The 12,937-nt window shown below is 34.7% G+C and overlaps 1 protein-coding gene across 4 annotated transcripts in view; it reads right to left on the bottom strand.

The window, feature by feature from the left end:
- EPHA7 (EPH receptor A7) overlaps positions 1 to 12,937 on the bottom strand; it is a gene marked incomplete at both ends in the record, with an annotated part of 159,046 nt that overhangs the window by 38,909 nt on the left and 107,200 nt on the right. For all 4 annotated transcript variants that reach the window (XM_080341817.1, XM_080341814.1, XM_080341816.1 and 1 more), the window contains one exon: positions 838 to 962. In XM_080341817.1, the coding sequence (XP_080197943.1) occupies positions 838 to 962 (125 nt within the window). The remainder of the gene's footprint in view (positions 1 to 837; positions 963 to 12,937) is intronic.

Below are 12,937 nucleotides of genomic sequence, written 5' to 3' on the forward strand. Positions count from 1 at the left end.
GAATCTGGAGGAGCCACACTTAGTCTGGGTCCCATGACAAACACACAGCTGCACAACCTGCCTTCTCTCTGCTTTCATCCAGCTTACGGTTGCATGTGGCCCTACTTATATGCTTGTCGGAATGTTTTTATTCTGGAGTACTTCAAAGTTATCACGAATGAAGCCCTAGACACACTGAAATGAATGGCAAAACTCCGACTGACATCAATAAGATTGCAATTTCACTCTACCAGAAACAGAGATCACTTCATCTACTATTGAAAAGCAGCCCTCAATTCATTGTTGTGTTGAGACAACAAGTGAAAAATAAATCTCACAATGCTGGGACTATTTAAAAGGATAAAGAAGGAATATTTATCAGCTGAAACTGTAGGGACTGCTTTGGAAATTTTCAGACATCAAGTCAAAGAGGCCCAGCTCATAAGGAAATACCAAATGCAGTCAAAGTGTTGTATTTCATAGATTATCTCAAGACTGTAATTACAGTGACATAGAAGGAAATGAAACAAGCTTTATACACAATGTAGAAGAGATGGGAAAATGACAAATATTGTGGTAAAATATCCAAGTCCGACTTAACAATAAAAAAAGTGGGAAAAAAAGCCAGATTTCAAGTGGATATTCCATTGTTAGGATACCAAAATACAATATGTGGGACATATGATAACAAGAATAATTGTAGGGATTCACTAGTTTCTAAAAACAAGCAAAATCACTGTGACTTTGAAGAGACAGGATAGTTGATAGCTGATGGCTTTAACATTGTTCCACAACATAGCAAGCCAAAACAAAGCAAACAGCACATTGTCGTACATTAGAGATAATCTTAGCACTTACTTTCTCATAATACTTGATTTCATATTCAGTAATGACTCCATTGGGATGTTCTGGTTCCTGCCAGGAAAGCTCCACGCTCCTTTGCAGCACTCGCTCTTTCATTACTCCACTAACTTGCGAGGGAGCTGTTTGGACAAGATGTGTCAATAAATAAAAAGCAAATTTGTTGGATGCCTAAAATCAAATGTCACTACTGATCCACCCCATGCTGAGCCACTTTCATTAAGGTAAAAGAAAGCACTTCTTTTTCATAGCTCACAATTCAAAGCTAATGAATATTCAAGCAGGACCCTATTACTGTTCATAAACTTAGAATGGAAATCGAATTAAAGTTCAGACAGCAAAAAGTGGCATTATTCAAGTTAGTGCAAAACTGAGATTAATGGGATAGGAATAACAATTAAGCAAATTAATTCTGATTAAGATAGCAAGGTAGATTTTTAGATTGAGATGTAGTAAATTAAGAGTCTAAATATTTATTACTGAAATGTGCATAAAAAGAAAAATAATGTTTTGGAAACAAAATCACATTTTAGGCTGATTATGTTCATATAACTTATTCCAATTCTGCTTAAAAAAAATAACCTGTTGCACTATCTGATTATGGCATGACTTGGTGATGAAAACAGCTTTGTTAAGAGACTAAACCCCCACTTTTTCTTTAATTTAACCTTTCCAAGGCATTAACTCTTTACAGCTCAAGTTTCTATATTTGGTCTTGAATTTTTTTAAAGTGTGAGACAACTGAAGAAGTAGATCTTATGAAATAAAGGGGTCACTGTCTTCCTTCACCTCACTCTACAGAGACATACCTATATGCACACTCACACGTGTGCACACATACACAGAGAGTTTCCTAATAAACATCACCAACAAATAAGCACCTTTTGAAATTAAAGAAAGTCAACAATGTACAATCACTATAGAGCCATTGACTGTCATTTAAAAATGTTTAAGAGATAATTTAATAAAATGTGACCGACTGAAAAAGTAACTTGCTTTACCTCATTTACCTCATGCTTTACTGCATTACCTCATTTACCTCGGTTTATCTCATTGTTTATCAAAAAAGGAGGGCAGAATTTCCGGTGATGTGTGGTTGTAAAGGAGGTCTAATATCATACTTATTCTCAAACATACACACTGCCTCTATGAATGTAGCACAAAAGTCCTCTCAAAACCTAGCTCTTTAAAAAAAAAAAAAAAAAAAATCTATTGCATTGGAACCATGCAGAACTTGATCTTGTTCTTTTTCAATTCTATGTGAATAATTCAAGGGTGTAACAGTGCTCATGCAAAAGATAGAGGACTTGATCCTCAGTCCCCTACAGTTAAAAGCAAAATGACACTTATGTGTACAGGACCTTGGTCATATTCACAGAGCAAATTCGGACACAGGAAAAGAAAATTCAAGATAAATTTATTTATATATTTTCAAGTGTATAATCTAGTACTGGTTCTACACTGGAATGTTCAAACAAAAGTACTGTAAAATTTAAATCTTTTTCTAGGTAAAAAAAAGAACAACCTCGTTTCAGAACTGTATATAAAGCTTTCACTATGTAAAATGACGTACAGTCTTCAGAAAACACAGGGTTCCTATCCCATGCAACAAGCAGGTGAACTGCACTTTCTCTTTTACCATTCCCTTTGAGTCTAATTAGAATAACTTTCACTCCAATGTTCTTTAGTGTACACACTTTATTTAAATAACATAGAAATAAAATACATAGAATGCACACTCCTGTAGCATTAAGGATAAAAATACAGTGGTAACTAAAAAGTTATATAGCACAACTGAGACAATAATTCTCTAAAAAACTTAAAATTTGATTGTTAACTTCTTATTTTAATTGTGACATTTCTAATCTTTTTATTATAACATATATTCATGTAGGTTTTTAAATTAAATTTATTTACATTTCATTAGAGGCTCCAAATGTCCATGAAAATTAAGGATTGAAGCCATGCATGATAATTTTCATTAGGAATTATTATGTTGTATGTGATTAATATAACCAGAGTTGAAGACCCCTTAACATAGGCTGCCCAACTGATAAAATCACAACATCGTATCATGCAAACACCACGACTTGATACATCATTCCAAAGCCAGGATCTCTCTCTTTCGCTTTTTTTGCACTCTCTTTCTAAAAGCTTACAGAACTTTCACTCTCTAATTAGCAAAATATATTCTTTTTCGTAGCTAAGAGTCTGGAATGCAGCAAACTAATTTACTCTGTCTAGTTTTCTTTGCCTTGATTAACTAGTTGTCTTCTTTGTCTAAATGAGTAGCACAGCATCCTGGCTGAATTTCAGAGAGGTCATTATGTTTCACGTATAATGTTCTATCTCATTCAGATAAATGTTTTCAAATTGCTAATTTTACATTTTAGATGCCTAAAATCGTTAATGTTCATACTTATCATGGCAAAAAAAATATGTTACCTAGGTCACTGGAGTTTGTTCTCAACGTTTGCTGCCTTTTGTTTTAGCTTATCAAATTTTTTCATTCCGTTGGTCATAGCATTCATTTTTTTTAAGCAGTGAAGCAAAATGAATTTGCTTCCTCTGGTATTAGTTAACCCTCTCTGTGTATGTGGGGAAGAAACAGCAATGCAGAGAAGGAGGAATAGAGAAGGCAGAAGATTTTAATCAGGGATGTGAAATATACTATGTGAGATTCCTACTTAACATCTCTACAAAGCACAACAGGCATATTCCATTCTGAAGGAATTTTCAAAACAAAATCTTTGTGCTTTATAGACATTGCAAGACAGTATTTAAAACTCTTAAATAAATGCACTCAACAATAAATAATCTGTCAATTAATACTCCTTTCATTCAAGAATGGTCAGATTAAAAGCTGGTTTGGCATCTAGTTTTAGTTGTTTGGTTTTGTTTTTTGGAGAGGGGGGTTGTGTTTTGGGTTCTGCCCTCTTTCCCTCAAACTAAAATGTTGTGCTACTTTTCATTGGTAGAAGAACCACACAAGGAAGAAGAGAATGTTCAACCCTGCAGGCTCTATATGTTGGTACCTCTGAAGATGATTAAGTTGTATGTAATTCCCATAACACATGATATTCCTAAAATGCAGTTAGTTACATCAGCTTATTTTGTCTCTATATTTGTCGGGGGAAGAAGGGAATCATCAAATCAGTTGAAGTCAGAGTATCCTTCTCTGGCAAGGTACACTGGCCTATTGTTACTGCAAGAAAATCACTGTAAACTAGAGCAACCACATAAGCCAATCTATTGATGCTACAGGCTAGATGTATATGCTATCTTTCTCCTGCCTTTTGGGTTGCATTTCTTGATCTCTGCTTAATGAGACTGTACAGGTCAGAAGTGTATTGTTCTTTATTCAAATATAATAATTTCCTCTGTATTCTCTCTGTGGCTTTCTTGCAGACTGTTTTGCATTCGTGTTTTATTTGTTCTGGCTTCATCACATCTCATTTTAAACCTTTAGCCCATTTCTTATTGCCTAGCTTTGTAAATCAGCTAACAAACTATTTATGGTTTTGAAACAACTACGTTTGAGCAATCTTGAAAATGAGTTAAAGGATTCAATTAATCCCTAAATACAAGGTAATATATGCTATTAAACCACAAAAAAGATAACTCTATTAAAATCATAATTAAAAAAATAATATTATTAATAATAATAGCTGTTTAAGTTTTTTGGGGGTTTTTTGTTTGTTTTTTGCCTTTTTTTTGGTTTGTTGTTGTTGTTGTTGTTGTGAGTTTTGTTTGTTTGTTTGTTTGTTTGTTTCATTTAGTATTATAGCTCTTGCCATTGCATCTATAACAAAGCCGCTCATGGTGAAGACACTTCTTACAGTATTTCTAGATAACTAAGTACTCAGTCTTGAATGACTTGAGCATGCATAATCCCTACTGCATCACTTCAGGTTACAAAGAAGCATCACTTGTTGGAATCATTATTTCCATAATGTATTACACTGGGGGATACAGGCTGTTCAAAACACCATTTGCTATCAACTTTCTTTCTGATATACCTCATCTCTTCTTTTTCTCCTTCCTGCTGACACAACATCCAATGCATCAAACACACACAGCCTCTCAGGGCTAACAGGCAGATGTACCTACACATGCTGCATAAGAAAGTACTTAGAGAATGACAGGCACTCAGCACACTCATTCACCTTTTTTAAATGATTCATATATACCATTCAGCAAAAGGAAAAATTGATTTTTCACCAGGTTTCAACATCGCAGCCACAGAGAAATATAACTCTGCTGGGCTTTACTGATAAAGCCTTCAAGTTATATAGATTTCAAGCTGGTCATCATTTTCAGATCAAGTTATAGAAAAAGTTAAAACTGAGGTGTCAAAAAGAACAGGATATTTCAAATAAATATTCTACTCCAGAAAGAATATTGCATCTGGTAGACTGATGTGTTACATCTATACTGGTAATCCACCCATATGGTATATTATTAATGTGTGCAAATATTTATACACAGAAAGCTGTACTGATTGTTTTGGAAGGCATTGGTTTTAGTCCAGAGTCCTCTGAAAATGTTATAAAATTTCTCATGCCTTTAATCTCTATGTGTAGCTATTCTCTGATTCTTATCCCTAACATTTCCCTTGATCCACAGTGTACTTTCCAAAAGAAAAAGATATATGCAAAATTAAATCTTTTGTACTTTGTATCAGAAACAAGCAAACAAACAAAAACCCAACAAAACCACAAACAAACCAAAATAAAATACAATACTAAACCAAAACAATAAAAACTGAAAAATGAAAATGGGAAGATGGACGTTCACATATACAAGGAACTAGGCATAATGCACCAATTGCTAGCACAAAATGAACTATAACACACTTTTATTGAAAAAAGGATGATAACTCAGCAAAAGAAAGATACCTAACTATCTCTCTGATATTTCTTAAAGTTCTGCATCTTGAATGTGTCTCAATTCCAGCAACAACATCAGTTCTGGAGACCTTTAATTTTATACTTTTTAAAAAGTCTCTCTAGCAGAAACATTCCAGGTGTTCAGTAGTATATGTGCATAAAACAAACCACTAAAAATCCTCAAAAATAAGGGTTTCAATCCCGCAGTCCCACTGCATACAGAATGTTTTAGAAACGAACATGAGTAAAGGCTCCCAATGTAAGACCAAACTCCTTATCAACAAATGCTACCAAACATATGTTTGCAACTCCAGTTTTGTCACTTGTTATACAAAGACTAATGAATTAATGGGCTATCAGCCTTCCTTAACTATTTTTTATACTTCTTTATTTTATAATAGCAATAATGTGCTTAAGACAATCTGAACTTCACCTTGTACTTGCTGAAACCAGCACTAACACTTTCGTTTTCATAGAATGGACCCTTACAACACTTCCTAAAGGACAAAAAAGTCTTGGCTTTTGACCTCTTTGCTTTTAATATCATGAAGATACACATAGTCACTCAAAACCACTGGCTTTTCATATAGCAGCAAAAAGATAAATTTTTATATCCCTGCAAAATTGTATCTTAGGGTCCAATGTAAGTTTTACATTACATGAAGCATTAACATCATTTTTCTGCAACCACATTTTACAGCAGTTGTGGGGTGTTTTGGGTATTCAGCCTGAAGGGGACGTTGCTAACAGATGCAAACCATGGAAAAAATGGAGATATCGGCATCCCAATGGTTATAACCTCCTCTATTACCTTTTTATAAAGTGTCTTTGCTGTCTCCTTTCCTGGCAGAAATCTTTATATAACAGAGTTGCTTTGACTCTACATCTATTTTAAGTGAGACTGGAATCTGGCATTTTACCAACAACAGATGCAAAATGAACCCATGTATACATATATGGAAATAGTAGCAGAAAATTATACTGTTGTTAGCTCTTAAATAGTTGTTCAGGAAGAGAATACAAAACTCAAGATACTCTATTAACAATGCTGCACTGATATTACCCAAGTGGCACCCTTCTGCACTGGTTTGTGTACTAATTTTCTCCCAAGAGAAAGTGTGTAAATGAAGTCACAACCTGGCCTCACACTATGCTCTGGTTTGCTCTGAAGGGAAACTTAGACATTAGAATTGCTGAAATTACTAAATATGACATCTGGAGGGAGTGCAGCTAGCTCTGTCAGGGGCCTGGGATCAGCATGTGCACCCACACTGGTTTTGACGCTTGTCTGAAGCAAGTATCTTGACAAGGGTTTGCAAGTACTGGGCAAATTTTAAGACTTTACTGTGTAGACATTTCCCTTATTTGTTTATTCAATTTCCCATAAATATGAAAAGCTTAGTGTGGAAAAAAAAAAAAAAAAAATTAGAGCACTGTAATGTGGCAGTGCTACTCAAGCCATGATAGACATCTGCCACAACTTGTTTGTTGAATTCTTCAGAAAAAGAGTCTACATATATCTTCATGTTTACACTAATATGCACAATAATTTTCATATTGTTTTTAGTAAGAGTTCATAAACCCCCCCATAAAAACCAAACAAAACACCAAAACCAACAACAACAAAACTATAGAACAAAACAGGTGGTTTTAAACTGCACGTTATTAAATAGATAGATGGAAATTCATAAGACTTCCTTTTTTGTTACGATGTATTTCTGTCCCCTCAGTTAAGTCTCCACATGACAAAGCAGGCCATGATAAAAGGTTATTGAGTACCACTGTATTATGCCATTAGTACCCATTGCTTTGGATCAATGACAGAGAAATTCCCCACTGTGTTTACAAGCTGCAGCATTCAAAAAGAGACCCAAATAAATCAGATATTTTACACTAACAATATCCTACAGAGAAGCCATTTTAACTTCCTCTCTGACACACTTTACTTTCCGGCTCATAAATACAGCACAGTGTGCCTACAATGCTCTATAAGCCATGAGCAGAAGCACACATGGCTCTTTGGGCCACTTGGGGATGTCCTGAGTACATGGTAACAGGCAATGTAGTCAAGTAATACTTGACTGCATTACTCCATTTCATTTTCTGCCATTGCTTTTGTGGTTGAGAAACTCAAATTACCTGCTGATCTACAGAGAGGAACACAAGCAGTAGTTCCCTGAATACTTTTACAAATCAATTAATAAATGTAAGTAAAAAAAGTAGTAAAAACAACAAATGCATTCTGATTTCCCCTAATGTCATTAGCAAAGTTTTAAGAAAACTTATGCTCAGATAGCATTCTTACAAAAATGTAGCGATTTACTAATTGTCCATATCTTTTATATAGCTGATGCATTTAAAATACTTAATGGTTTGGTAATTCCTTCATCAAGCTCAAAAGTCATCAGCTTTATCAGTTTCATATGCTGTCTATTCTGGCTGAGTTCTGGGGAGGGAAACTGATAAAAAGAAATAGAACTTACCAGAAAGAAACGAAACAATTTAGAAAGATCAGGGTTGACAGTTTGTCTATCATGTTTTGTGGGTTTTTTTTCTGTTCAGAGTCTACATCTAGACCCATTCTATGAAGTCCCCCGTTTCTCCTGCCTGACATATGGAACAAATATTATTGTCATGTCTGTATGCCATTTCTTCCAAAACTGGCAACTTGGGCATCAATCAGTGCTGAACGGATGCTGAGTTGCGTAGCAAGTGACAATATTGACTCCCATGGTATCCACAACTCTTGCTTTGTGAGTAAGTTTTGACATGTCAGGCACAAACCTGATTCTTACAAATGTGTTAGAGTAACAAACCAGCCTAACAAATAACAGAGAGGGGCTTTTGTTCTCCTGAAGCATTTGTTTTCTTTTGCAGAAGAAATATTTCTATGTTAATTAGGTTTTTCTTTTGTCATGCCTTCTTTTGCAATTCATCTTTCATAACATTTTTTTTTTTTCAACAGAAACATCTGCCACCAGCCTTGCAGTTAATCCTGGACACACAGGTATTATTCTTCATTAAAGAAAACAAAACACCACAGACCTCTCCAAAGATGAGGATATGCTTTTCCCTGGTGAGCTACTCAGACACATTATGTTCTCCTTCTGTCTCCAGCCATCTCTGCTGGCAAGTGTCAATTACAGACACAGGTTTTAGGGAACAGAAGGATAAAGCACAATTTACAAATACGTTCCTCTGGAAGCAGACAGGTGTAATGACTGAGACTGTCTGCTGTAATTGAATTTCATGCTGTCATCTATTCAGTCACAAAAAGATATCAGCTTCAAGGATGCTACGTATGGGAAAAAAAAATCCAAAACCACCTTAACACATTCTTATTGCTACTGTATAGCTAATATTGCCACCCTAGTTTGATTTCTCTAAAACTAAAAGTTGCTTTTGCTGGAGGCTATGAGGTGATTAGAACAGTGGCTTTGGAGGCCTGCAGACTGGTACAATTATGTTTATTTAGTGTATGATGCCCAAGAGACAATTGAATGAATTCCAGCCCCATAACAAAGCATTTTGTTTCACATATAGCCAACCAAAATCTGGAAACATAGTGCCATGCCAAAAAAATAAAAAAGAAAAACAGTTGATCAAATATTAACAGAAAAGCATATAAATATTCTATAAAGATGTCAGTACAAAACAATAATTACCATTGCGCCAAAGGTTTGATCAAACTGATGCTTTCAAAGACATAATTGTTCAGTGGGGAAAAAATACTACCCTACTAACATTGCTAAAATGCGTGCAACTTCTGTTCCAGCCTTCCAAATTCCTGTGAAATGCATTATAATGGCACTGCTAACGACAGACATATTTCTGAAAGCAGCATGGGTGGTATTCGCAGGGAACACGGGAAGAATTCCTTGAAAATATGGCCTGCATTTTTATTTTTTTTTTCATGTTATGAACCTGTACTTCTTCCCCCAAAAAGCAGTAACTCTCTAGAATTTAAGGAGATACATAAATATCCTTCTGGGATTCTCTGATATAGTGATAAATATCAGAAGTAACAAGCCTGAAGTTAGTGACTATGTGCAGGAGTGAAAGTCATGTTCATGAGAGGAAGGTCAGGCACAGCAGTCAGTCCATGGCTCCCTCGGTCAGGGCTTGTGGAAAGCAGCAGTTTCACTGACCAGAGTGAGGTCACCACTGTGGAGAACTGCCACTGACATAAATACAATATTCAAAATTTCCCTTGAAGTATAAAAATTCACGTACATTCTGACAACTGGAAAAAAGAACCTACTTGACACAATCCTGATTGTCCCAAATGAAATAATTTTGGAAGTATGCGTGAGTTGTTAAAAAAATTCTGTCAAACAAAAGCAGAGGAGAACCCCTTATCTAAGGGGGAACATATTTCATAAAGTGAAGACAGCTGATTGGTCTGAATATGCAGTATAAATCAACACCTGCCTACTGAGCAGCAATAATTACTTTGGAGGTAATGCCCATATTTACTTAACAATAAAATATACAAAATTTGCATGAAAATATCTTCAGTTTGTTTATATATATATATATATATATATTTTTTTTTTTGGTAATCAATAATATTAAAACTTGAAACAGGAATAACACATTTCTAGGACTTACACAACTATGTACGATAAATTGGCATGATTTTTAAAAAGTGTACCCCTACCATCTATTACACAAACACTAAATTCTAAACAGGATTTCTAAAATACCTTAAATATTCCTGATTTGAGTAGACATTGGTTCCTAAAATCTCCTTACTACTTAAAATCACATTCGATTTGAGGGAGTTTTTTTGTTATTTGAGAACATGCTACGGTACAATGCTTCTCCACGTTCTGTTAACTGGAAAATTTTGCACAAAGACTTGGCTGATTCAGAAACTTATTAAACTGGAAAGACATGAATCACTTAATGAAAGAACTTACTACGTGGTTTTTAAAGCTGTAAAGAATCATCATCTTTTTACAGACTTTCTAGTGGCCTTACTTCCCTGAATGCTATGAGGCTCTAAGGGAAACTCAAGATCTATATCCGAAGGTTAACTTCTTGGAGATTTAGATTACGAAAATGTCAATTGCACAAATTATAAACCCATTTAGCTTTCTGATTAGTTCCACTTTTAGCATACCATTTAGGGCTCAATTCTGACCTCTCATCAATTATATTTTAGTTTAGCTGCATTGATTTTATCTAAGTTATCCTTGTGTTATACCAATGGAAATAAGATCAGAATCAGGTCCTAAGGGTAAAGTAATTAAAAATGTAATTACCACAACTGATCATGCAACGTAGCTACATCATTAGTTGGTTACAGCTTTAAAAAGAACAAAATAAAATAAAATTTCTTTTTACTCTTCTATTTCAGAAATAGATCTGGATGGGATCCAAACAATCTAACTTAGGCACCTGGATGCACCTACCCTTCAGGCGACTACAGCTCTCCTAAATTAAGTGCTTAAGTTCCTCCAAATAGCTTTGCTCCCCTGACAGAAAGATAAGTGAACTGGAAATATTCAGAAAGAGATCCTGCTTGTTTAAACTAAGACCTATAAATGTGAAAACATCTTCATTTTAAGGCCTCTGAGAAACTTTATCCACTGACGATATAGTGAATTTAGGCACTGATTTTAGGAGAAACAGATGACCATTTACATGACATTTACATACTTCTTCGGTGAGGTAAACTCCATCTTCCTCACACACTATCTAGAACTTCTTCTTATCTCATAAGTTTTCCTTGTGAATTTAAGGAATTGTATTCCTTGATCCTTAAGGTAATTAGTCTGGAGTCTGCTATGACTTACCTCTCATTGTATCTTGTAGGATCATAATCATATAACTCTAATTCTTGACAAGCTTAGAAGTACTTTAGCAAGCTGCTAGCTAAATACTCTGACTCCACCATCACAATTGTGTGGAATCAATTTAATGCTAAATAGAAGTGTGAACTAACATTTTTATAAGAAAAACAACAAAACCAAAACCAAACCCAAACCAGAACAAAAGCTCCTGGGTCTGATTATCTTTCAGTTTTTAATGGTGTGAATAAGTAGTGACTGCACTGACTCCTTTCATCCTGGATGTTGAACTTTAATCAATATCCAGGATGAAGGAGATAAAAACGGGGCTCTTTGCAGTAACAGAAAACCATGCAATGTTTAGTCAAGGTTAAACATAAAAGAAAAAAAGAAAAAAAAAAATACAAAGCTGTTCCGTCTTATTGCAGAATTAATCAATATATTGGAAAAATAAGCAAAATTGCATAAGCATCCTTTAATAGTTTATTATGGTTTTATTTATCTTAAAAAATATACTTAGGTCTGATTCTCCATTTCCTCACTCATAGTGAATGTATTGGGAGAGTGCAGGGTTGGTCTCTTTTTCAGACTGCATGCAACATACCCTGTCCTTTTAAATAAAACTATGACAAAATGTGTCTAGACACCTTACGGGTCCTTCCAGGCTGTAAAAGGTACAGTAAAAATACAGTAAAACTGGAATGTCACAAAATAAATTAAACTTGAGTCACAACCACAGCATTATCCTGTGTTTTAAAGAAAATTACCATTTTCCTACACAGACTTTGTAGATCATTTTTCAATTACTGTTTTTCTAAGAGAAGCTCCAAATCTACAGTAGAAATTATTGCTCCCTACGTGTATATATAGCACAAAAGTTGTATTCACCACCAACATCAAAAGACATAAATTTAGTGATTCCCAGGCACATCATGAGTAAAGCAACTCAATTTACATGAGTGAGTACAGTGTATAATATCGTTCACATTTAGATTAGCTGAACAATATGACAGCATTTGGACCAATAGTGTATTAAATATCAGAACATGTAAGGTTGCACAGTGTGTAAACAGAAAGAGAAATAGGACTATATCCTCTGCATATCACTCGCCTTATTCATGTGAAAAAGATACAGTGTATGTACTCATGAATAATACTCATGAATGTATTATAATACATATATTAAGATGGATATACATCAGAATCATGAATGTCTATAGCTTGTTTCCTTAATTAATATAGTTTCAGCACTGCTGAAAACAAATATACTAAAACACTTGGAAAGTCCTCTCATGATAATTAAATGATAGAAACACTTAATCTACTCATTGCTTATATGAGTTTCTGTAGTTCTTTAAGTGAGCCCCACTGAAGAAGGTGAAATAGCAGAGAGCTTACTTAACTAATCAAAGC

This window comes from Nesoenas mayeri (assembly GCF_963082525.1).
Source record: "Nesoenas mayeri genome assembly, chromosome: 3".
Lineage (NCBI taxonomy): Eukaryota > Metazoa > Chordata > Aves > Columbiformes > Columbidae > Nesoenas > Nesoenas mayeri.